We start from the raw sequence: 27,594 nt of genomic DNA, 5'->3' as shown, positions 1-27,594 counted from the left end.
TGAGATGGTGGAGACAGTGCCATGCGGACGATCAGGCTTTGGGAGTATCCCGAGACTTTCCTACAACAGGGCACAGGGGAAGGAAAAGCGCCCACTTATCAAGGAAGAGATCCAGGCAGGGGTAGAGGAAGTGCGCTACAGTATGCGGCGGCAGAGGGCGTGGACCCGATGAGAAGAGGCAGCTGGTCAAAATATTTTGTGGACTATGCCATGAGGATCTGAGCCACACTTGATATAGTTTCTCATCCAGACGGTCTACAAAGTCCTAAGAAGCCCATCCAACTTCCACCACTGGGACCTTACTGAGAACCCACTGTGCCCACTCTCCTAAAGGACCAGATTACGTGAGCACTTCCCGAGTTCCTGCCTGCGAACACTGGGTGAGGGATGCTACCACTGGCATCACGACCATGGGCCATCAGCACAAGAATTTCCACCAGCAAACATCAAGAACTTTTTATCCGTGAAAACAGAACAATTAAATTCAAGCCTTTTCAAGCACCTGTAGGAACCCTTTATACATGCAGTGACACATTTCAATACAACAACAACGGTTAGGTCATTACTCATGTCTGTTTACTACCTGTGGCTAAGGCACAGCTATTTAATTGAGGGTTAAACATCATTGGTTCATCAGACATCTGGAATCGATTACCGTGTAAACATTTCCCATTTAATCAGCACCAACGACTCAAATGTCACGGCCTCGTAAAACGTCATGGTAATAAGAACGAGGACAAGTGGCCACTACATGAATTTGTATGTGGCGAGAATGTGCCGTCCTGGTTTCAACTCTCGTCTCTGCTGCACCCTCGCATTATCATACAGAGCAGACGGAGAGCGTGTGCTGGGTAGTAAAAGTCTCCTCTACTCGCTGACAGTCTTTGCTCCGCCCGCCCCAATTTTTTCTCTCCTTCTGAGCTCCCCGTGCGTAATCTGCAGACTACACACGTATACCCTGCTTACCTAGGTGGGTGCATAATCATGTGCGTGTGGGAATGGTTATGACTTAGTATAAGGTGCTATGGGCGGGGTAAAAAAGAGCAGGGCTTGAGTTGGTACATTAAGGAAAGGGACATCTTTCTGCATGAGCACACGTTTGAGTCAAAGATGTCTGGCCAACATGCCAGCCATGTGTGTGCTTGCAATCAGCTGAACTGGAATGACCCACACTTGCGTAATCTTCCCATAGATAGTTTTAGCCAACAAGAAAAGAGGATGCCTGCACCGTCTGTTTTTCACACTATTTTTTTAACACTATTATTTAAAACTTTTGCCTGGAAAAAAATGCATCAAATCTGTTAAATTGAGCCTATAGAAATGTTGGTGCAGTATGTCAGTGTATATACAATAGACCCCGGGTTTCAGCGTCCCTAAGCTTATGATATAGAAGTAGTGGGTAGTGAGAGCCTGCAAGGCCCTTTTTGCTGGTCTAAAGAATATCTGAAACATGTGATGTTTATTGTATTTGGTTCATCAATACCTAATAAATAATTCAAAAATTGTCAGCTTCCTTTTGTTGCTTTTCCCCTGGTTGCACAGCTTCCATATGTATGCTTCCATATTGAAGCATTCAACCAATCACATTTCAGTCGATAGTTATTGCTCAGTTTATAAATTTATCTGGAAGCCTTCATGAAAAATTCTGAAAGCCGTTACCCATTAAGTCAGTCTTCAGATGAAATATATTTCGGATATGGACCACATATGAATGTGGCCTGGGTCTGGTGTGAAAACCATCGGATTAGTGCCATTCTGGCGGATTTTAACAAATTGGGTACAAGACACGTCAGTGCAAAAAAAATCCTATTTCCCAGCAGTGTGAACCTAGCCTTAGATTTTGAAACAAAAGACAGACTTTATGTGACACGCATCTGTGCGGCTATCTGGTCCTCCTCTTGCACAGTCCGCTTGCCAATGCAGTCAAGAAAACCTGACATGCAGTCTGGGCCAGGGTCAGCCAGAATCACATTTTCTCCTCACAAATAAAAAAGGAAATTTCACTTCCATTGAGTTTGTTCGTCCGCGAACAACATCACTAATTCAGCTCCCGTGAAGGCGGAGTTTTAACCGCATGGTCCGCAAACAAGGGCTGCAAAAATTAGTCGATGTTGTCGACAAAAATCAATTATAGAAATATCCAACCATTATCCGCACCGCTTATTCTCAATAGGATTGCGGAGGTGCTGAAGCCCATTGCAGCTATCCTTGGACAGTGGGAGGGGGACGCTCTACACTGTTTCATTTGTTAACTTGTTAAAAAACAATCCCGTGAATTACTAAATTTACTTTATTTAATTATTGTTTTTATTCATGTTGTTGTTACTTAAGAAGAGATTCTGCATACATATGTGTAAACTAATAGTTATTGGATTGAAGGGTTTAATTTGGGGGCGACAGTAGCTCAGGAGGTAGAGCACTCGTCTTGGGATCAAGGGATCCCAGTTGAGCTCTGGAGTGCGACAGGTATGAAAACTAAACCAATGGGACAATACGTTTTCCAGTGTTGGTGGGAAATGTTTTAAAGGTAATATTTAAATGTTGTATTACATCTTAGAGAAAGGTAACAGCCGAAACATAATTTCACCTTATCCATGATTTTTCACTTTCCAAAGTTGCAGTAATATAGCATGATACAAAGAGCTTCAATTGACTTTTGTCGACTTTTACTCAGTTATGTTGATGATGCTGCCATTTGATTTTTGTCATTTAACCTTTACTTGTCTTCATGCCTTTTTGTAAGCTTTCACCACTTGGTCCCAATTTATATCCTTCAATGCTCGGTTTCCAGTGTCAAAATGCATGCCAGAAAGGGTGACACAATCCAGGTTGACTTGGCGCAGCTTCTCTCTGTTGCAGGATCCACTCAACTTGTTAGCTACAGTATTAAGCAAGTGAGTCTGGAGCTTATTGATCGAACTGATCCCAGTTTGAATCCCGGCTCCTCTGTGTTACATGTTGAAGTGTCCTTGGGTAAGACACTGAACCCCTACTACCCCCAATAAGCAGGTTAACGCCTTACATGGCTGCAAGGCCGCTTTTGGGAAATGTGGAGCACATTGTAAAGCGCTTTGGAAAGTCATTGACTTGAAAAGCGCTATATAAAATGCAGATCATTTCATTTCATCATTTCAATTCAAAGTAATATTACTCAAGGTAATAATATTCATCAATCTTGTTGTGTAACCACAATGCTTCTGCTCTGTCAATAAAACGTTTTACGTAACTTTTCATCTTTTGTAGCAACAGGAATAAGCTCATATCAAAAGACAAAAAAAATCCACACTGGCTCTCTCAAAACAACACAACAGTGAGGAGAGTTTAAATACTGCACAGCTCTTTACAAATCTGTAAATCTACTCTAAACAGCATATTCTCTTAATTCAGAGCTAACATAAAAATGTAAAGTGCATTATTTGTATCGCAATAACCTCAATGAAGAGCATCCCTCTCTGATGGGTTATGATCCTTAGTTTAAATTCCCTGCACCAATCTCACGGGCGAACGGCAAAGCGCGTGAAAGTAAATCAAGCGCGAATGTGCAGATGTAATGACGCTACTAGAATGCATCCTCGCAAGCAAATCACTGAGGTGTAATTATGGGATGCCAGAACATTCTGGCATCTAAATACAATTGGAGAAAGGAGAAGTCATAATCTGTGATGACAAAAAGCCCTGAAGGTCTCAATAAGCTCCAGACTCACTTGCTTAATACTGTAGCTAACAAGTTGAGTGGATCCTGCAACAGAGAGAAGCTGCGCCAAGTCAACCTGGATTGTGTCACCCTTTCTGGCATGCATTTTGACACTGGAAACCGAGCATTGAAGGATATAAATTGGGACCAAGTGGTGAAAGCTTACAAAAAGGCATGAAGACGAGTAAAGGTTAAATGACAAAAATCAAATGGCAGCATCATCAACATAACTGAGTAAAAGTCGACAAAAGTCAATTGAAGCTCTTTGTATCATGATATATTACTGCAACTTTGGACAGTGAAAAATCATGGATAAGGTGAAATTATGTTTCGGCTGTTACCTTTCTCTAAGATGTAATACAACATTTAAATGTTACCTTTAAAACATTTCCCACCAACACTGGAAAACGTATTGTCCCATTGGTTTAGTTTTCATACCTGTCGCGCTCCAGAGCTCAATGCCCTTCCAAACTGTCGTATTTTCCCTTACAAAATACAAAATAATCTTACACCGGTACATAAAATCATATTATTTTGCAATATTATCCTTTCATAAAATGATAATCTCATCTCATTAGCTGCACCGCTTATCCTCAGTAGGGTCGCGGGGGTGCTGGAGCCCATCCCAGCAATCATCGGGCAGTGGGCACGGGACACCCTGAACTGGTTGCCAGCCAATCGCAGGGCACACAGAACAGACAACTCGCTCGCTCATTCACACCTAGGGACAATTTGGACTGGCCAATCCACCTGAAATGCATGTTTTTGGAATGTGGGAGGAAACCAGGGAAACCCACGCAAGCACAGGGAGAACATACAAACTCTGCACAGGAAGCTGGATTTGAACCCTCACAGAAGATTCCCAAGTGCCTGCACACGCACTAACCACTGCGCCGCCGTGCTGCCTAAAACAACAGATCCAGGCCACTTTCATATATGTGATCCTAAATCTGAAATGTATCCGACCTTTTGAAACATGACTGCTGTCTGAGGGGTCAAGGCGCACTCATGCGACATGCATCTCATCAACATATGCAGCAGGTGCACTATTCTCCCTTCAACTAGATGGGAGGAAGCGGAGAAATAAAGAACAACGGCGGACAAAAACAAGGAGTGTCATGAATTCTCACATTCATGGAAGATGAACACTTATTTTGTTTATTTTGTAACTCACAGAACAGGCAATATTGCATCGCACACAACTGGATTCACAACATGTCGCTCGACGTCACTTCCTTAAACAAGCAGTGGGGCTCATTTATAAAGCCTATCCTGTAGCCTGTAGTGCTAGTTAACAAAATTTCCATTCAAATGCCACCGCACAGACAGTATTCAATGGAGGAAAGCAAGATTTTGGGTTTAATATTTGAGGGGATAATGCTCAGCTGTTTGCATCCATGAGTACTTTCTCAAACATGAGTGTATTGCGTGTTAAGTCACGTGTCCTCTTGTGTGCATGCGTGACAGATGTGGCGCATTCACATGGGAAGATCATGTCGCATACAAGTCACATTTACTTGGTAATGTGAGCGATCTCACAAAATTATCAGATTTCACAAAAAAATCATAATTGAGGATTTAGTTCTGCAGTGTGAATGTAAAATATGTGACAAAGATTTAGACTACATGCGGACATGTGCTTATTTATATTTTTCAGGACCACATAAAAACTTCCCATGATGCTGTTTTTTTTCATTTAGTTCAGAAGGACTGAATTACTTCTCACAATGCTCTCATCATCATTCAGTTCGGAATGTTGTGTGGTCCACGTACACATATTATGTCAGCTGAACCACAGACCTGTTAAATGCCCGACAATATTCTCAGAGTCTGGGCCAATAACAGCATCAACAATTTGGCACGGTGACTAGAAAGTGTGTAAAAATGAGATAAGAAGTAACACCTTTTCATTTGTCTTCTGTCCCTTGGCCTCTAGTGGATAGGATTTGGCACACTCCACGTTGCGATCTGGGTTCTATTTCCGTTGCATTTATGCAGTTGTATTCACTGTCATCAGTGATATATCCTGGCTGACAAATACCCGCAACTTAATCTGCAATTTTTTATCAATTTTAAAGGAGCAGTACAGAATTTAAAACTTTTTTACCCGCGGCCGACACTTCAGGCAAGTGTCATTATTGCTGCCTCAGTCAGCTCATTCATGATGTGTGGGCAAGTACGTGCTTGCTGAGAGAATGGAGCATGATCGAAAAATTAAAACAAAACGGGTAAATTGAACAGGAATGTGAGACCACAAAAAATAATGAAATACCCAACCAAACGTGCATTGATCTGGTAAATTGACGATTTTTCATCCAGCGCTACACTTGACGGAAAAAAATAACATACTTCTATTTCTGTTACTTTTTTCAATCATTTTTACCCGGTGCCATTTGTACTTGCCCCAAAACAAATTAAAATCTGACAATGTGTAACCTCGGTGCTGGGATATGTTCGTTTTAGTTAGTGTTGACATTAATGAAATACCTAGGGAAAACATATTATTTTACTCTAAATGATTGTGTTTCTACTGCAAAATGCTGAACTTAACACAACTGCCAATGTTACCTAGATAGCTAGAAGCTTGGTGTTGTACATTTTGATATTTTCTAGGAAGTAATGTTTCGAAATACCTTAGTTTTTAAACAAATGTAGAGCAACTGATGAATAATCCAACATACACTAACAAATTGAAAACAAAAAAACCCAGAGAGAAGCTTAACGTCACCCTCTAGCCTTTCTTCAAATACTCAAGAGCTAATTGCTCGGAAAGTGGACGTCCTGCTCCGCAAAGTCAATAAGAAACCGTGGCAGCGTTCACTGCGACTTCATACCTTCTTGTCAGCCTTAATGACCTCCAAAGTTTTCAATGTGAGCGTTGCTTCTTTGTCTTATGGCAAGAGAGTTGCAGAATTGATGTTAATTAGCTACCCAATTAGCCTGCTATCTTGTATAATTGGGGTCCAAGACTGTAAGTACTTGCAAAAGTGAAAGAGCAACACGAGCCCTTGGGGAATGCCAACGTCTACCAAATCTTTTTTAAACCGCTATGAGGGCGAGAATCACTAAATGAAGTAAAGCGTTTTCCCCAGAATTATATAGCCATTTATTTTTCAATAGCACTTTTTTAAACAACATTGACCTCCTTCGACAAGGAGGGCTGAAATTCCAGATGACCATTCGGCCTTTGACTCCAAAAACGTCAGTTGATGTTATTAGGTTGAAATCGTGGCACATTGCCAAGATTTCCAACACATGAGAAATGTATTTATAAAGCTAGCCAGTAGGCTGTAGCTTACATTTCACGGAAATCCCGTAAAAAAAAAAAGTAAAATAAGTTTTCCTTGTTCTATTTCAATATATATATACATGTATATATGTATATATATATATATATATATATATATATATATATTACTGTATATATGCAGTGTTCTCGTTCGCCTGCGTCCCTGCGTCCTAGACGCATAATTTTTGCTGGGGACGCATTGGGTCAAATCAACGTGCGTCCCCGGGACACAACAATTTTGACACCAAATTGTCATTATTACCCGATTACTTTTATTTTTTTAACAAAGATGTACCGCACGCCAAACTTTTCGTCGGGCAGATCCGCCATTGTTGTTTTGGTCTTGCACCGATCTCGGCAAAAGAGATCTCGTTGCTTTGAGATGACGTCATTGTTGTGGCAGTTGTCGAGTGAAAGAGAAGTATGCCTCAGAAAAAACATTTGGTGTTAGGTGCAAATCAACCCAAAATTGGTAATTTGTTCAGTGTCGGTAATAAGTGGAAAAATAACACAGAAAGTGGTAATAACGGCAATAATTCCGGCACGAAAAAACGGCGGAGAAATTCTTCAGAAGACCGCATAGGCAAGGAAAACACGTGTTGTGAAGCGAACGATTCGACGAAAGAAAATAAACAAAAGAATACTAGCAAGAAAAGGACTTTACTGCCAAAATGGACTTAATTATATTTCTGGTTACGCTATGAGGAGGATGATAATGGATTGGACTTTGAGAAAGCATTACAACTATGGCGGGACAGCAAACCACGAAGAATATATGAACTGAAAAATTTGAAGTGATAACTGCTTTGTATTACCAATTAACTGTGATGATTGAAACTGCATGAATATAGTGGAACCTCGGTTTTCGAACGCCTCTCAGTTCGAACAAATCGGTGTTCGACCAAAAATTTTGAGAAATTCTTGCTTCGCTGTTCGGTCAAAAATTCGGAGTTCGAACGCCGGTAATGCGTGGGTGCGTACGCTATCGTGCAATGCTGAGCTGCGTACGGGTGTAGATCGCCCCCACCCCTCGTGACCAACTGTTATCACGTGCGCACTTGCCTCTTTTTACTTTCGCTTTTAATATCGGTGAATGGAGTGTTTTAGCCCCTAACTATGCCTCCGAAGAAGGTCGGTGCAAGCAGGACAGGTGAAAAAAGAAAAGTTGCTCGAAAAACTATTGCCTTTAAGAAAGACATAATAGCTAAATATGAAAGAGGTGTGCGAGTTTCCGATCTTGCTAGGGAATACTGCATGCGCCTTCTGCTGACCACCACAAAGGTAAGAAATCCTATTCATAATTATTTTCTTTTTTTTTTTTTTTTTACACGTTCGTGTTAGCTTAATCTTTTGTACGGAAGATTACGATAACGCCAACGTACAATTAGCCTGGGTTAGCTCTATGATTACGTTGAACATTCAGGTAAACATTCAGGGTGTTGGAACTGAGCCCAAAATTCAGGGTGTTGGAACGGAGCCCCCTTTCCAATGAAGCGCTAGCCACTTGAGGTGCTAAATGACTTGTAAACAACCTGATTTTTTTATTTTTACACGTTCATGTTAGCGTAATCTTTCGTACGGAAGATTACGATAACGCGAACGAACGATTAGCCTGGGTTAGCTCTATGATTACGTTGAACATTCAGGTAAACATTCAGGGTGTTGGAACTGAGCCCAAAATTCAGGGTGTTGGAACGGAGCCCCCTTTCCAATGAAGCGCTAGCCACTTGAGGTGCTAAATGACTTGTAAACAACCTGATTTTTTTATTTTTACACGTTCATGTTAGCGTAATCTTTCGTACGGAAGATTACGATAACGCGAACGAACGATTAGCCTGGGTTAGCTCTATGATTACGTTGAACATTCAGATAAACATTCAGGGTGTTGAAACTGAGCCCAAAATTCAGGGTGTTGGAACGCCCCCTTTCCAATGAAGCGCTAGCCACTTGAGGTGCTAATTGACTTGTAAACGACCTGATTTTTTTATTTTTACACGTTCATGTTAGCGTAATCTTTCGTACGGAAGATTACGATAACGCGACCGTACGATTAGCCTGGGTTAGCTTCATGTTTACGTTAAACATTCATGGTAAACATTTAGGGTGTTGGACCAGATTAAAACGATTTACATTATTTTCAATGGGAAAAATGATTTTGGTTCTCGAACAGGGTTCTGGAACGGATTATGGTCGAGAACCGAGGTTCCACTGTATATAGATATTTCAGCAATATTAATTTGTATAATGTACAATATTGTTGGGAACTGAAAAATCTTTAAGTAATAACTGATTTGTATTACCAATCAACTGTGATGATTAAAACTGAATGAATATATAGATTTATATTATATATTTGTCGCCGATTTACAATTTCAACCGCGATAACACTAAATTTTGGGGACCCATAGATCTCTGTTGGGACCCATAGATTTTTGAGCATTTTTGTCCCTGGGACCCATCACTTTTCAGAGGTAAAATGAACACTGTATATGCCAATGGTCAAGTACCAAGCCTCTTGTAATGATTTCAGTATAATAAATCACCATTAGCCCCGCAACCCTGGTGTGGATAAGCAACACACAAAATGGATGAATGGAAATCAACATTATATAGCAGGAGTTGCTTTGATCAGATCTTTGTCCATACATCAGGGAAAGACAACTTCCTGGCGTTGTTTCCTGTCTCTGAGTTTGTGTAGGCAGCCCTAAATGGCGAGTAGGCAAAGTGAACCAGTCAGTGTGTTGTGAGTGGTGAGAAATTGAAAAATAGTAATAGCCAGTTAACTCTTCAACACAGCTAATTGCTTTAGAGCAAAGATGAAGTCCCATCACCATTGTCTGGTCAGAGGGGAGTGACATTGAGTGCACAGGGCCATCATTAAGTTGTCTCTTAAAGCAACAGCACATTTGATAGCACATAAATTTGCACAGTTGGGTGTGAACTTTATAGGTTAAATGACAATTGTGTAATTCCTGAACACAATTGCATAAAAATAGTTTACCTAATATTAGTATATAATTTAACTAAATCGTATAGATTGACAACCCAATTCTTGCAATTCAAATTCAAAGAAATTGAGTAAAACTAAATGGTTAAATCAGCCTTGAAAGATTTCCAATTGAGTGAGAATGTACTATGAACAGTGTGGGAAAAAATGACAGAAAAAAAGCTACTCGCGAGCAAATTATAAGTCGTTCTATGCATCAATTGCTCAGGGCTAATAAGCATTGTTGCATAACTGTTAAGTTGCATTAAAGTATTCTTTCTTTTTTATCTATTATTACTATTAAATAATTGAGAAAGACCGTTCGGCAAAGAATTCTTTGCTAGTTGTACTTGCAGAAGAAGTTGACATGACTTTTCTGTGCCTAAGATGACAACATTAGATTTCAGAGTAAAAAAAAATAATAGAGATGTAAGCATAGGATGGCAATGATTATTTTCTCACGTGAAAAAACACAACTTTTCAGAGCACATTTGGCAAAATATAACAGGACAATGGCCAACCTATGAAACAAGCGTGACATAAAGTCCCAAAAATATGGTCATTATTTCCATTCAATGAATATATACCCTCTTTGTCGGTTATAATAACCCAATGTTGGACCTTTATCCCCAGATTGTGTACTTTGTACATCTTACCTTCCAACCACTGCCTGCCTCTCTGTAGTAGGGGAAGTTGTCACAGATCCACTGGTAAATTTCACTAAGGGTCATGCGTTTGCGAGGAGAGCCGTTGATGGCAAAGGTGATGAGGCTTGCGTAGCTGTACGGTGGTTTACCGTCTCTTTGTTGACTACTCTCTTCCTGTTCCAAAGTGGTTCCCGGCTCCAGCTGTGTGATTTTCTTCCCTTGCCCGTGATGTCCATGATGGGGATTGAGGTGGTGGTGATGATGATGATGTCCATGATAGTGACTGAGGTGGAGTCCCCCAACATCTCTGCTGGCTTTTTGAATGGCTGCCCTCATACCAAGCTGTGGGAGCCAGTCCATTGACGTCAGGCTACTTTCCAGTTCAGAGGTCATTGCGTTGGGAGGGTGTCAAAAAGGACACAGGATATGGTGAACACTTCAGAGACGGGACTTTACGGATGCTCTCCTGATGGACTCTGTCAATAGGTGGGTACTGGAACCTTGGATCACATCTATATGATTTAAACAAATAAAAAAGGTATGGTGTGTTATATAGAACATTTCAAAGTTGGAATTTACCTTTTAAGACCTTATAAGAGTGGTTATTAACTTAAAATCGATTGAACGCTAGGGGTTTTTTGAGTCAGGCTCAGGGGTTGGGTGGAGCCTCTGATCAAGACGCACCGACAAATCATTTCTACACCCGATGAATTGTCCCATTTGGTCATTAGTGTCTCCACATGATTGTGTGACATTGCATGGCCATTCAGTGGAATTTAGTGCACTCAGGAGTGATGCAGCATCTGAATTCCATGGTAGTGTGCCGTGCATTTATTTGATTTTTTTTTATATTTCATCCGATACTATTTCAAGCAACAACAAAAAAGTGGTCAGATAAATATATACTTTTTTTTTCAAATCTAAATTTGGATTCTCGTGTATCACGGAATGGAATGGGAGTCAGCTTCCTGTCAGCATAATTTGCAATGCCAAGCTGAGCAACTCAATCCTCGGAACTGCAAAACTAAAGGGACAATTCAAGAAGCTGCCTTGGGATGGGGTATATAAGAACACAATGCTTGCTAAATTCATGGTGAAGAGAGCCATTCGATTTAAAGACCACTCTGGCTGCTTTTGGATTTTTACCCATTAACTAACTAATGGATTAGCTTACATTATTACAAAACAGGGTAAGCCACATACCATTGATGAAACACTTCTAAAGCCAGCTGTGTTAAATATGGCGAATCTGAACATGCCAAATTGATAGATGATAAAATAAATACATCAATTTTAACAGGTTACAAGAAAAATGTAAGGTGTACTAGGAATACTATGGACAAAAACAACATTATTAGGATAAAATGATGAAGTAATTAAAAACTGGAAGATTATACAGATGGATTTTTCATATTCGACAATCATCCCGACTAATTTTTAGAGATAAAAACAGAAAATTAGAAAAACTTTTGGATGTGCTCCATGTATACTGGGGTGTAAAACTCATTTTAGCTCGGAGGCCACATGGTAGAAGAAACATTTTCACTGGTACTGGACTGATAAATTAACAGCATATCTGGAGAGCTGGGGGTCCTTTGAAGGTTGACAAATAAATTAGGATTAAGGGATGTAAGATTTGATTATAAAACAATTATTGAGGGGAATTTTTTTCCAATATTTTTCCCTTCACTAAGATTAAATTTCTTGTTTATCAACTGCATTTGCAAAAAGGAAGAGAAAAATAAAAAAATAATAATAAAACAATAATCATAATAATAACAATAACAAATATGAAAACAATTCAATTAATTCCCACTGCACTTCATTTAACTCCGCAAGTTTTTTTAAAGAATTGCTTACCTGAATATGAACTTAGTTGTTGTTTTTTTTTTTATTCTATAGTTTTCATTTTGCCTGAAACAGCATGTCAGTGACTTTCATTTGAAGAAAATACAGTGGACATATTTAAAACTGCAAGTCATTGTTGAATGCAATGCAGGACTATTTTCTCTTGTTTTTCGGGGTGGGCCACATTAGGCCTGCGGGCCATGAGATCGTAAAAGCTCAATTGCGTTTTGAAATACCGAAACAAAGATCCTCTATGAATTTAACAAATGTGTCATTTAATTAAAAATCAGGTCCCATTTAGTCTCTGGGCTACGTTGTATTTGACTGGTGTGTGGAAATTTAAAATGATACGATTATAAAATGAACCTTTAGTAACCATTGGTTGACTCATCAAAGGCTGAATCTGTAGCAGGACTGAATGATTTACAGGGTTTGTACACCCGTAGTGCTGCTGTTATTCACAAGGGAAAAAATAAATGCAACAGTAAAGCAAAGCCCCCAGCAGTGTTGGCATCATTTTAAGAAGACTTCTTGAGAAACATGACAATTCAAACATTTACAAGCACTTCACCCAAAATTCAAGCTCCTTTTAATCCTGTAAAAAAACAACATTCAATTGCAAGCACTTTGAGGATTTCAAGCACCCATACAAACCTTGGATTAATAAATGATTATTTCATACTCCAATAAAATCATAAAGTGAGACAGAAATTTGACTAGCTACAAAAAAAAAATCACTCTTCTATTTCTTTTGTTCAAGACTAAGAGAAAAAGCAAACAAGTGCAAAGTAGACTCCTTCATTTAGCCTTAGCGATGTATCCCCGCATGAAAAAAAGAAACACACAAGATGGTAAGCTGGCTCTGCCAGCCAGCCATCATACTATATTAATATTGTGCAAGCGCTCAACTAGCCTCGGCATCTGTCCAACCTGATTTCAACTCTTTTCTCTGTCTCGCTGTGTGTTCTGTCAATCCGCATTGCCTCTCACTCTCATTGCCTCCAGAGTGGAAATGGCAATTGGATCCGCAGGATGACTAAAAGCTAGGGAATTGTTTTCACAAGTGCCTGCCAAATGAGAGACGTGGGGGACGGTTCGGGAGGAATTACGATCCTCAAGAGCAACACAGAAGAATGTCCCCTTTATCATTTGTGAACCCCACCAAAATGTGTTACTTGTTTAATGTGTATCATAGTCTTTGAGATTTTGATGTTCTGATTCTGACCACCACTTATACAAAAAGCCCCTTTTATTCTTACACAAAAATTGTCAAGAACGTGTATGAATCTTGTGATTATTTTTTTTAATCTGTTGTTTACAATCAAGATTTGGATTGTTTGGACTAGGATTCTGACATACAGCTATTGTTGAACACCTAGGGAAAATAAATGCTTAGGATTTTCAAACATCTTCACAACACCGTATAAAGGTAGGTAAAAAAATAGCCCAATTCGGGTCAAGTAAGGACAGATCGGATGTTGGTCAGTTTGGCACAACGTGATGGGTTGTTTTGCAAAAAAGGTTGTCAACTTCATTTTTGTACCAATTCATAACTTGAACTTTTAAGAACTACTCCCTCCCCTATATGTTGCTGAAATTGTGGGATTTGTTTTACATAGTGCTTTTTTTGGTAATTATTTCCATCTGCAAAACAAAAAAGAAACATATTTGATTAAATTTTACTTATAAGAAATGTGTGCAATTTTCATGGCTTGTGCACAATTTTCATGGCCAAATTAAAGCATATTTTAAGCACTTTTAGAGCAAATTTTGAAATGTGTCCAGTAAACTGCATTTTGGTCTCTTTACCTGTCTTCTTGGGCGCCATGCCTAAGGGGAAATGACAATTCACTTTGCACTGCCATACAAACTAATGCCAGCTTCCATTAGTCACAAGGTAAGGAGAAATGCGATGGCAAAGCGAAGCCACCAGAGCAGTGTAGGCGTCATATTTTAGCAGTCTAGAGTCATATTTCGACATTTAATGCATTGTCTGTTGAGGCAAACTGCCGGGAAACTTGACAACATTTCCAAGCATTGACAAGCACTTCCATCAATATTCAAGCACTTTTCACACCTTTGAAAACACAACATTAAAATATTCAGGCATTTTCAAGGATTTCAAGCACCTGTACAAACCCTAGATTTCGGACAACCCTCCAAAATGTGGCCCTATGAAGAATGTGCCGTTACTGGCCCTTTAAGAGACTGAGGAAATTATGTAAAGGGGTGTACAAACTAGGAAGTGGGAGCACAAGACAACCGTCTGTTTTAATCCAGAGACATCTGCACACATATTTTGCCATATGAATCATTGTCAGTCTGTAATCCATCGTTATGTTTATTTGGTCAATGTTGATTGCTTTGTTTAGTGTTTTGGGATTGGTGTTTTCATTTATCCATCCATTATCTGCACCTCTTATCCTCAGTAGGGTCGCGGGGTGCTGGAGCCCATCCCAGCTATCTATGGGCAGTGGGCAGGGGACACCCTGAACTGGTTGCCAGCCAGTCGCAGGGCACATAGGGACAGACAACTCACTCACTCATTCACACCTAGGGACAATTTTATCCGGCCAATTAACCTGACATGCATATTTGTGGAATCTCGATGAAACTGGAGTGCCCGGAGGAAACCCACGCAGGCACGGGGAGAACATGCAAACCCCGCACAGAAAGGCTGGTATCTGAATTTGATCCCATGACCTCAGAACTGTGTATGTGTATGCACAGATTTACAAGAGAAAGTAGTACTACATATTAAAAGGAAACGTGTTGTTTAGTTGATAAGGAGCGGTAAATAGGCATGTAATATGTGAGCACAAGTGCGCTTAAGTGTTTTAAGGAGTAATTTAATTGGATTCCACTATGTAAAATATACAAATTCCTTGACCGACAATTTTTTTTCACATAAAATTCCCACAATGGAAAACTAAAGCCTGATTCTTACTGACCAGAACTGCACTGTTTCGGGGGATTTTCTTTTGGAGACTGGCACTTCACACTCACAAGTCTTGAAAGATCTAACTGTCGTCTCATTTGTCAAGGACAGAGCTAAGGCAACATGTTGTTGACAAATGTGTAGTCCAACAGATAGAGTGTTCACTGAAATTAATTGTTAGCCTCTAAAGGCTACCCACATTGAGTAGTCCGAACCTTATTTTTGCATCCCACACAGCAAATTTCTATGTGTCCTTGCACACTACAAAAACTATTGGCCCACAGGCTTCCTATTCATACTCGCTGAGTATCATTAAGATCGGATCATTTGGATAAGCCTGTCTCGGGAAGGAAATTCATACACATGCTTTTTCTATTCAATATCTCTTAAGAAGCAATATGGCAGATGAAGGAAATAGGGCACTAATTCAGGCAAGAATATTAACATTGTGCGTTTAAGATGAATCCATCCATTATCTGCACCGATTATCCTCAGTAGGGTCGCGGGGGTGCTGGAGCCCATGCCAGCTATTTTCGGGCAGTGAGCAGAGGACACCAGGGGTCATCATTAATTGATTTTTGGAAAAAAAATTAATATTTAAGTGCGAAAAAATTAAAATTAATTTTTTTGCGGCAAGGCCAATTAATGGGTATTTATTGGATTTCTAGCCATTAATTGGTAATTTAATGGTATACTAGCCGTGTCAATATGGTCGAACAAACTGGTCCCTTTAATCTTTACTTTTAGTACAAAAAATATCTTCTGAGTTATTGGTGATCACATCAGCTACCGTCATGTTGGGGCTTGTTTTATAATTATAATTTGTCGATTCCTCCTAAGTTAATATGCGAATTGTCGGAACACTAACTGAGGTTAGATGAACAGTGAATGATAGAACATTCACGCCAACATTATCATGCGCAGTAAGACACCTTAGTAATAAGAGGTTTTGCTATTTATTACACATTCATTTATGAACAAAAATGTGTACAACATAGAAACATCGGAGATAGTGAAAATGTTAGAGATTTTCATTAGATGAAACGATGTGGGAAACAAATTCGCTGTCCCAGAAGCGGTTGTTAGAAAACAAAAAAAGTTGGGCTTCTAGGCAATTTGTTGACAAGTTGTACCGTTCATCCGCATAGGCACGTCCGGCAGCACTGAAAAAGCGTTCTACTATGTTGGAAGTTGGCAGTATAAATGTTGTATCGATAAATTGATCAAAGGTGGGCAGCATCATGTTCAGGCGGCGCCGTTTTATCAAATTTTGGCCGAAGGCCATATCCGATGACTCATCTATTGGACTTTCATCGACCGGTGCAGTTTCGGTGACTTTGAGAGCCTCCACTGCTTGACGCTCTTTTGCCGTAAGTTGACCATGTTTTTGGTTTTGAATTTTCACAATAGCCCTCTCAAACATAGGCGCTTGAACGATTTCGGCGTCGGGGCAGAGGTGATGGGCCATGGCAGGATGGGACGACATTGCAACATCAAAGAGGTACCTCGCCTCTGCGACTGTCAGATCTTCTTGCTGCAAAGTAAGCGTCAAAGAATCCAACTTGGCCAAATCACCGTTGAGTTGAGTGAGTTTATGAACATCCGCTGCGTTGAGAAGTAAATCCATCACCCTTGGGTCGGTGGTGAAAACTTCTTTTGCAAGAATTTTCTGCAGCTCGAAGAACCTGCGCACCATCTTTGCCGTGCTTGACCACCGTGTCTCATTTCTCGTCAACGGTCGAAGGTCTGTGTACTCATCCAGTAGTGCACTAAGCGTGCTGTATCTCAGGCGAGCCATCAAGGAGTTCAACTTACAGAGTACCTTAAAAAAGTAAAAGCAGGAAATAAGAAATATGCTAAATTTGAGCAGCTTAAAATCGCCTTGCGTAAAATTCCTTTGATAGAAGGCGTGGCCGCGTGGGGTATGTGAAAAAAATATTGTGGAACCGCTGTGACAGAGTGCACTCCGTCTTCAATATAGATATTGTGAGATATAAGTAAGCAGCATAGAAAAGAAGTTCACCTTTTCGTAGGGCTTCAAGAGTTCTTTGACAGCGAGGTTGAAGCGATGGGAGGCGCAGCCGACCAGAGGAACATTGCACTGCTTTGCAATGGCTTTGTTCACCTTGCAGTTGTCGCCACAAAGCGCCACCACATTGGCCATAGACTTGCCGTACCTGCTAAGGATGTCTTCGATGAACACCAGGTGGTTTTCAGCCGTCTGTGCCTTGGGATCCAAAAGTGTTGAGAAGCCGAGGAGAGCACTTTCCCGACCGCGTGGGCTTATATACGAGGCGAAAACGCCAACGTAATAATCGGAAGAACAAGTCCATCCGTCGAATACCACCGCGAATCGGGATGGCAGATCGAAGGCGATTTTCTGTCGCACACCCTGTGTCACCAAGGCCAAATACTTCTTTAAGGTGTTTGTGCAGATTGGCTCCGTATTGCTGATGTCCCTGATGGTAGGCCGATCAACAACATTGAAAGGCTCCAGGTCGATACAAACCAACCGCAGCCACTTGAAGATTCGTATTCCTTTTCGGCAAACGGTTGAAGGTGACGACAGGAAATTTTCTATCGATCCAGGATTGGATGACTCCTGCTTCTTTGCATCACTTTCTTTCTGCAAGTGCTGACTTTTAATGTGGCTTTCCAAATTGCTCCAACCGGTGTTGCGCCGTTGGATGCGCTCGGCGCCACATGAGCAGCGCCATTTGCCGTTGACGACATCAATCTGTGTGAAGTACTCTCTAACCATTTTTTCCTTCGGTCCCATAACCGTGCGAAGATTACAATTAATACAGCGTAATAGTAGTGGTGTACAACATGTGCGTATGTGCATCCACGACGTACGTGCTTGAGGCAAAACGTGAGCTAATCAACAAGCCCGATTTTGTCCCGACCAATAAAAAGCTGCTTTGCAACCACACTATGTACGTACAGCTACCGTGTTTCCCCGAATATAAGGCCGGCCTTACTTCAAAATCATCGTCAAAAATTGAGGTTTTGAAATAAAAATATGTGCAAAAGTAATAAATTTTCGCTAAAAATTTCTTAGAAAAGCATTGCCGTTGTTAAATAACGTTGATATCTACGGTTTTCATAGGTAATATGAGCCTCTTATTTGCAGGAAGGTTGAATTTCATTTCTCATAAAAAGCTGGGCCTTATAATGGGGGAAACACGGTAGCTTACGCGTATGCATGCACTGTCCCGATTGTGCGTGTATGTGCCCTTGACCGCATACGAAATGCTCGCGCGGCGAGAAAATTTGCACGTTTGTTGACGCAATCGACTAACAAAAAACCCGAATATTTTCGCAATTAATGGGTCGCAAACTCGCAATAATTGCTAATTATTTAAATTTTGCAATAAATGGATTTATGAATTTAAGCAACCATTCCATTAATTTTTCGCAATTAATGGCATTAATTTTTCACCAATCATTTATTGCTGACCCCTGGAGGACACCCTGAAGTAGTTGCCAGCGAATCGCAGGGCACACAGGGACAGACAACTCATTCACTCATTCACTCCAAGGGACAATTTAGACCAGCCAATTAACCTGACAAGCATGTTTTTGGAATGTGGGAGGAAACCGGAGTGCCCATAGGAAACCCACGCAAGCACGATTTTGGAAACAAACCTAATTGCGATTTTTCAGACCTGTATAGCAATTTTGATGCGATTTTCGATTTACAAGAAAAATGCATTTTCTGAGCTTGTTTTCTTTTTGGGAAGAACTTAAACAAAATGACATGCAAACTTATCTCAAATTGATGTTCTAGACAGAGTATACGGTTGTACAAAAGTCAATTCCATTGAAGTTGGGAAAAAGTTTAAAATGTCAGTAAAATTAGAATAGAATGACTTGCAAACCTTTTCTAACCCATATTTAAATGAATACACCACAAAGACAAGATTATCCATGTTCAAACTCATAAACTTTATTTCCATAAGCAAATAATGATAAACTTAGAATTTTATAATTGCAACAAGTGCCAAAGTAGTTGGGAAAGGGGCTTCTTCACCATTGTGTTACATCACCTTTCCTTTTAATAACACTCAATAAACGTTTAGGAAGTGAGGAGACTAGTTGTTGAATCGTTGATAGTGGAATCCTTTCCCATTCTTGCTTTATGTACAGCTTCAGCTGTTCAACAGTCCGGGGTCTCCTTTGTCTTATTCTGCGCTTTATAATGCGCCACACATTTTCAATGGGAGACAGGTCAGGACTGCAGGCAGGCCAGTCAAGCACCCGCACCCTCTTACTACGAAGCCACGCTGTCGTGAGACGTGCAGTGTGTGGCTTGGCATTATCCTGCTGGAAGAAGCAAGGGCGCCCATGGTAAAGATTCTGTTTGGATGGCAACATACTTTGTTCCAAAACCTGAATGTACTTTTCTGCATTAATGGTGCCTTCACAGATGTGCAGGTTACCCATTCCTTGGCCACTCATGCACCCCCATACCATCACAGATGCTGGCTTTTGCACTTTGCGTGCATAACAGTCTGGGTGGTTCTGTTCTTCTTTGGACCGGAGGACACGACGTCCACAATTTCCAAACACAATTTGGAAAACTGACTCATCAGACCACAGAACACTTTTCCACTTTGTATCAGTCCATTTTAGATGGGCTCGGGCCCAGAGAACCCTGCGGCGTTTCTGGATGTTGTTGATGAATGGCTTACGCTTTGCAACATAAAGTTTTAACCCACACTTACGGATATAGCGTCGAACTGTATTGACTGACAGTGGTTTTCCAAAGTGTTCCTGAGCCCATGTGGTGATGTCCTTGACACATTGATGTCGGTTCTTAATGCAGTACCGCTTGAGGGCTCGGAGGTCACGGGCATTCAATAATGGTTTACGGCCATGCCGTTTACGCACAGTGATTTCTCCAGATTCCCTGAACCTTTTCACAATATTATGGACTGTAGATGATGATATCCCTAAATTCCTTGCAATTGTACTTTGAGGAATGTTGTTTTTAAACTGTACAACAATTTGCTCACGCAGTTGTTCACAAAGAGGTGAACCTCGCCCCATCCTTGCATGTGAATGACTTAGCTTGTTCGGGTCTCCCTTTTTTATACCCAGTAACAACTCTCACCTGTTGCTAATTCATCTGTTCACCTGCAAATAGTTGGTTGATTTCCATTCATCCACTTTCTGAGTAGTTATTGACACCTGTCCCAACTATTTTGGCACGTGTTGCTGTCATCAAATTACAGAGTTGATGATTTTCTCCCAAAACAATAAAGTTTATGAGTGAAGACAATAAATATGTTGTCTTTGCTGTGCATTCATTTAAATATGGGTTGAAAAGAATTTGCAATTTACTTGGATCAATTTTTATTTGCAATTAACACACTTTCCCAACTTCATTGGAATTGAGTTTTGTAATATTAACCCATCTCATCTCATCTCATTAGCTGCACCGCTTATCCTAAGTAGGGTCGCGGGGGTGCTGGAGCCCATCCCAACAATCATCGGGCAGTGGGCAGGGGACACCCAGAGTTGGTTGCCAGCCAATCGCAGGGCACACAGGGACAGACAACTCGCGTAACAACTATAGATCCACAAATTAAAACAGAATTGCAGTGGAATAAATGGTCTATAATGGCATTATAAAAAAGTAGAACTAAATCAGTGTAAGAACATGATTTAGGGAGCGGCTGGCAAGCTACATGCTAGCATCGGGTAACCGAAACTTGTGCAAGGTCTTCGTGATGACTAAAATACAAGAGTCACAATTGTGGCTGTTTTTCATCAATAGGAGCTCCAAGTCATCTGTTTCATGGGTAATGGATCTGGCGTTGGTGACTAGCCACATGGTGAGTTGCAAGAAATGTGACAATTCTTGTTGGCTAAACACTCCATCACTCAAATAACAAAATGGAACTACAAATCTTAAAAAAAAAAAACAAAAAAAACGCAGTGTTCTTCGCTTGCCGTTTTACACTACGTCACATCGCAATGTTGATTAGATGTCGGTTAATTGTGCAGCCTTAGAAGAGACCATCAAATGAGATCGCCTACACGATAGCTTTCAGCTCATCTTCAAGGTCAAGATCGAAGTATCACTTTAGCAAGTCATCTTAATTGATGAACCTGTGCCACTGGCAAAAGATAACATTTAGGTCACTGTGGTGTTATGTACTGTCAGTAGTGGTGGCGGGGAGGTAGTCACTAGTGTTGGGTCTTAAGGGGATAATTAAACTAATCACTTTTTCTGCCGTTACAAAGCCGTTATCGTTACTGACGGTCAATATCTGTGAGTTACTGTGGTTGCAGAAAGCCAACTGCGGCGTGTCGCCGCAAACCTGACGCTATTTTCAACAGCGCAGTTTTTCGCTCTCCTTAGAGTTCGTTACGTCAAGTCTTTTGGAAACCCCTAATCACTTTTTTTTTTTTTTTTTTAACTTTTTATTTCTCACACCAATTTTGACAGAGGTTTGATTCCTCCATCATACATCAACACAAAATATATACACTTGACACACTCATAAATAACAGAAGAAACAACAAAGAAGAAAAAAAATACTATTAATAGAAAGGAAGAATAAATGTTCATACAATACATCCATACAAAAAGAAACATATATATATATATATATATATATATATATATATATATATACATATATATAAAATAATAAATCAAAATATACACCCAAAAAAAAAAAAAAAAAAAAAAAAAAAAAAAAACCACATAATAAATAGGGGGAGGTGTTTAGACATCAAGTAAAATTTGTGTGATAGGCTTCCATCTTTTCTCAAATTGGTCAAGTTTCAGTTGAAGTTTTGCAGTGATTTTTTCCATAATGTACATTTGCTTTAATTTGTCTCTCCATTGTTTTATGTCAGGAGGTTGTGGTTTCAGCCAGGACACTGTGATCATTTTCTTTGCTACCAGAAGCATTACCCTTAGTATATATTTCTGTTGACCAGATAGTAATTCTTCTGGCAAAATTCCTATTACGTAAGCCTTTGGGTCCAACCGCAACTCCCAGCCCGTGATTAATTTTATTTCTCTCTGGATACTTCTCCAAAAATTTAATATTACAGGGCAATTCCAGAAAATATGCGTAAAGTCACCGACCCCCCCACAGTTACGCCAGCATAGATTTGAGGTATTTTTATATTTTGAAGTGATAGAGGGTGTATAGAAGAATCGCATTTTTACTTTCCATTCAAACTCCCTCCATGTCGGGCTGTTGGTTATTTTGTGTCCCTCTTTCAATGTTTTTTCCCATTCGTTGTCTTTTATCGCTACATTAGTTTCTTGTTCCCATTTTTCCTTAACTGCCATGTCCTCATTACTGAGATCCATTCTCAGGGCTTTATATAGTTTTGATATAACCCCCTTTATTGATTGTCCTTTTGTATACGATATTAATAATTCCTCTACCTTAGTTGGCTCCTTACATATTTTCCCCCATTCCTCGTGTTTCTGGAGGTAATGCCTTAGTTGCAAATATTTGTAAAAATCATTTCTGGGTAGGTCAAACTCTTGTTGGAGTTGTTCGAATGATTTCATTGCCTGTGCTTCCAATACTTGGGTAATCAACATCAGTCCTTTTTGGGCCCATTTTTGAAACCCTGCCTCCATACCCCCAGGTTTAAAGTCTGGATTTTTCGCTATTTTGGTAGCCCTATTCACAGATCTTGATATTTTTAATTTTTTTTGTATTGTTGACCAAGTTTTAATAGTTCCCTTAATCCATTCATTCTGGATTTTTAATTTCTTCCACCTCGTGACTGATATGTATGGTAACGATTCCACCAGCATATTTGGACAAGATCGTTGCTCCATGTCCACCCATATCGCATCTTTGTCTGTAGTAATCCACAAGATGAGTGCTTTAATTTGAGCTGCCCAATAGTAATATTTAATATTGGGTAGGTCTAGGCCCCCCTTTTCTTTAGGAGCTAACAGGGTTTTGTATTTTATTCTAGGTTTCTTGTTTTGCCAAAGGAATTTTGCTATTAACTTATTTAACATTTTAAATGTGGATGCCGGGATCAGAATTGGAAGGGATTGAAACAGAAATAATAGTCTTGGTAATATGTTCATTCTGATTGTTTCTATCCTGCCGATAAGACTTAAGGGCAAAATTTCCCATTTTTCCAAATCTTTCCTTATTTCTTTTATCAACATTCCATAATTTGCATCAAACAGCTGTGTGGAATGTGGTGTAATGGTCACCCCCAAATATTTAAACCCTTTATTTGTCCATTTAAAATCAAACCTTTCAATCACATCTGTTGGACATTTTCCTGATATCATCATTGCTATTGATTTGCTCTCATTATTTGAATACCCAGCTACTTCTCCATATATTTTAAGGCTCTCCAACAGTGGTGGTATTGATAACGAAGGTTCCTTCAGCATTACCAACAGGTCGTCTGCAAACAATGATATTTTATGTTCTGTTCCTCCTTCATCCAATATCCCCCTTATTTGCTCATTTTGTCTAATTGATTCTGCGAGTGGTTCTATGCTTATTGCAAACAAGAGTGGGCTTAAGCAATCCCCTTGCCGGACTCCTCTTTTGATTTCAAAGAAATCTGAACAGTGACCATTTACTCGAAGACGAGATTTCGGATTTTTATAGATAATTTTCACCCATTCAACAAATATTGGAGGGAAGCCAAAAGCTATAAGTGATTGATGTAAGAAGCTCCATTTCACCCTATCGAAAGCTTTTTGTGCATCCAAGCTCAGTAACATCGAGGGTTGGGTCTTAGATTTTGTGCTCGTAATTATGTTTAGTATCCTCCTAATATTGTTTGCACCCTGCCTTCCCGGAATAAACCCTGTTTGATCATTTCTAATTAATTTCGCTATAAATTTCTGCATTCTTTTTGCCAGTATGCTTGTAAGAATTTTTAGATCGTTACAAAGTAAACTAACTGGTCTATAGCTTTCACACAATATTGGGTCTTTTCCTTCTTTGTGCAGGACTGTTATGATGGCTTCCGACCATGATTTGGGGGGATCTCCTTTTGTTAGAGCATAGTTAAATACTTTCTGCAGTACTGGTGTTAATTCTTCCTTAAAGCTTTTGTAGAACACCCCCGGGAATCCATCCGTTCCTGGTGATTTATTTATTTTTAAGTTATTTATTGTATCTTGTATTTCCTGTTTTGTAATGGGGCGAATAATTTCTAATGTATCCCCCCCTGTTAGTGTTGGTAAATGTAGTTTTCCTAAAAAGTTTTGTGCCGTGTAGTTATCTAAGTCATTTTCTGAGTCCTTGTATAATTCTTTATAATAATCTGCAAATGCTTCTGCTATACCTTTGGGTTTTACTAAACATTGTTTAGAGATAGGATGTTTTATTTGTGATATAATTCTATCTGTTTGGGCCTTTTTAAGTTGGAAGGCTAGCAGTCGACTGGCTCTATTGCCCATTTCATAGTATCTCTGGTTCACAAAGCGCAGAGCCCCTTCTGCTTTATTTGTCAAAAGTTCATCTAATTTGCTTCTGGTTGTTTTTAATACCTGTAATCTGGATTCATTTGGTGTTTTTTTATGTTCTTCTTCTAGTTCCTTAATCTTATCCTCCAATTCCTTCTGATTCTTTAAGCGTATTCGTTTCAGCCGGGACGATATTTCTATTAATTTCCCCCTTATTACAGCTTTCCCTCCTTCCCATAATATTGTTGGAGAAACCTCATTGTTGTCATTGATTTGGAAATATTCTTTTATACACCGTTTTATTTCCTGTACTACGTTTTTATCTGAGAGGAGAGATACATTCATCCTCCAATACCTAAAATGGGGTTCATTGTCTAAACTTAATTTCAAAGTAATTGGAGAATGGTCACTTATAGTAATATTCTCTATACCACACTCTACTACTGTATGCATATGTTGTCTTGAAATGTAAAAGTAATCAATTCTCGAGTAGCTGCCATGCGGGTTTGAATAGAAAGTATAGTCTTTAGTTTGGGGATTCTTCTCTCTCCATGGATCTATCAATCCCAATTCTTTAGTTATGTTATTTAACATCCTCGACGTCTTTGTATTTGTTCCCTGTACTGAAGGATACTTGTCCACTTTGCAATTCTGTACAGTGTTAAAGTCACCTCCTATAAGTAACATTCCCTTCGCACAGTTGGTTATTACTTTAGCTAATACTTGAAAAAAAGTCCCCTTTTCCTCAACTGGTGCATAAACATTCATTATTGATATTTCCCTACCGGCCATTGACCCTATAATCATTATATATCGCCCCAGATTGTCCTTCACTTCTTTTTCGACTTTAAACGCTACCCCTTTTCCAAGTAAAATTGCTACTCCCCTCCTTTTACCATAGGATGCGTAGAACACCTGGTTCACCCATTCTCTTTTTAGCTTCTTATGTTCAATCTCGGTCAAATGTGTCTCTTGTAATAAGGCTATTGAGCTCTGCAATGTCTTGAGTTGATTCAATATCTTTTTTCTCTTGATGGGGTGGTTTAGCCCATGTACATTATATGAAACAATATTTAGATTGCTCATGCTTTGTATTGAGTCTCACTGATTTTTGAAGCATACAGAAACACTACATTAATTACTAACACCTCCATTGACAAAACAAACCAAATTACTAACAAACATATTGACAAGCACACATAATTTCCCACCAAAAAGAAAAAAAACACACCCAAAAAACAAAAACCCATGTCTTCCAAGAGTCCAATTGGAGAGTTGTGGCTACCCTCCTGGAAATATGCACTCAGTGCGTGAACAACTTTTGTACCGTCGTCCATAGTTATAACTAACTAAATATTTTAAAGTAGCTCTATGCCAATATATATACATACATTGTTTTAATTTAAAGATAACAATTTTACTTGGTATTTTACTTACTTCTAACTTATTGCATTTATAATAGAAAGGGCATATATGGTCCTTACTCTTTCTCCCCAAATCCGAATATGGCTTCGTTTTGCTCCATAGGAGCTTGTAAGTCACCTTCTATGATGGGGGTGTTCCCTTGTCTTCCTCTCGATTCCGGTCACTGTGGTCCAAATGTTCTTTGACAACATCTTTTGCAGTGTCTCCGTGTTGTCCTCTTCCACTTCGATCCCCATTTCTTTTAGCAATGTTGCTGCCTCCATCAGTGTAGAGAATGTTCTTATTCCTGAGTCCAAAAACATCTTCAGCTGGGCGGGATATGGTGATTGTGCCTTTACGTTCTTTTCCTTTAACTTTTTGATAACGTCCCTTACTTGTTTCCTCTTTTTTTGGATTTCTGTGGTGTAATCTTGGTTGAAGTAAACGGTCTTGCCTTCGTACGTTGTCTTCTGCTTCCATGCTTCTTTCATTACGGATTCTTTCACTATGTAGTCGGTGAAACGTACGATAATTGCCCGTGGCAGTGCTTTACCTAGAAACTTGTTCCCCAGTGAGCGGTGTGCCCTCTCAATGCGCACATCCATATGTTCGGTTGTCGGAATGTTCGATTTAATAAAGTTTGTTATGAAGCCGATTGTGTCGTTTCTCTCGGCACCCTCGGGAATCCCATGTATCCTAATGTTGTTCCGTCGTGATCTCGACTCCAAGTCCTCACACTTTGTTGCTAGTTTGGTGGTTTGTTGGAGCAAGGAGACCGTTAATTGCTCTAGTTTTGACGTTCGCTCTTCCGTGTTAGCATGTAGCTCCTCCATGCTTTCCACCCTCCGCTCCAGCAACACAGTGCGCTCCAGAAGTTCTTCGATGCTCTTTTCCAGTCTTGTCATCGCATTCTTGCTCTCCTTTGCTGCTTCAGTGTGTTCTTGCCGTAATTTACGGATTTCGTGGAGGATGGCCGAGTCACGTCCCTCGTCGATCGACGCCATTCCTTCTGCTCCCTCGATCTTTTTCTCCTTAGCGCCCTTTTCCTCGACAAGTTTCCCCTTCTTGACCATGTTTTGTTGAATAATTTGTCTCTAATATGAGTCACAATTTATACCTTTTCTGTCTTTCTCCAAGTAAGTATTACATTACTCTTTAGTGATTTTTTGTCAGAGCTACTTTCCTTGCTGCCGTCTACCTCATTGCGCCACCGGAAGTCCCCCTAATCACTTTTTGTGTTTAAGACAGGCAGAAATCAGGATCCACCCATTTTGAAGGGGCAGCGCGACAATGTAATGCTACACTCCTAGTTTCAACAAAAATGTCACATTAAACGGGTAATAACACAATGCTGGAAG

At 39.9% G+C, this 27,594-nt stretch overlaps 2 protein-coding genes across 4 annotated transcripts in view; both read right to left on the bottom strand.

Moving 5' to 3' along the window:
* The window catches only part of LOC148369866 (forkhead box protein J3-like), a 153,455-nt gene that overhangs the window by 98,366 nt on the left and 27,495 nt on the right, over positions 1–27,594 (bottom strand). For all 3 annotated transcript variants that reach the window (XM_088332094.1, XM_088332097.1, XM_088332096.1), the window contains exon 2: positions 10,626–11,128. In XM_088332094.1, the coding sequence (XP_088188220.1) occupies positions 10,626–11,009 (384 nt within the window). In that variant the 5' untranslated portion in view covers positions 11,010–11,128. The remainder of the gene's footprint in view (positions 1–10,625; positions 11,129–27,594) is intronic.
* Positions 15,959–18,163, bottom strand: LOC148369867 (uncharacterized). Its single transcript, XM_088329832.1, has 2 exons — positions 17,426–18,163; positions 15,959–17,224 (listed from the first exon to the last, which is right to left on the bottom strand). Exons 1-2 carry the CDS (start codon positions 18,161–18,163, stop codon positions 16,424–16,426), a joined length of 1,539 nt encoding a protein of 512 aa, XP_088185958.1. The 3' UTR covers positions 15,959–16,423.

Source organism: Urocampus carinirostris, chromosome 3 (assembly GCF_059441175.1).
Source record: "Urocampus carinirostris isolate Australia breed hairy pipefish chromosome 3, RoL_Ucar_1.0, whole genome shotgun sequence".
In the NCBI taxonomy this organism is placed as follows: domain Eukaryota; kingdom Metazoa; phylum Chordata; class Actinopteri; order Syngnathiformes; family Syngnathidae; genus Urocampus; species Urocampus carinirostris.
Note: the sequence above shows the minus strand (reverse complement) of the source record. Positions and strands in the feature narration are given on the sequence as shown.

Excerpts from the sequence above, each read along its gene's own strand:
- LOC148369867 (XM_088329832.1), bottom strand. The coding sequence starts at position 18,163 with ATGGTTAGAGAGTACTTCACACAGATTGATGTCGTCAACGGCAAATGG. Across the intron at positions 17,225-17,425 it reads TCTTGAAGCCCTACGAAAAG|GTACTCTGTAAGTTGAACTC; the intron begins GTGAACTTCTTT and ends TACTTTTTTAAG.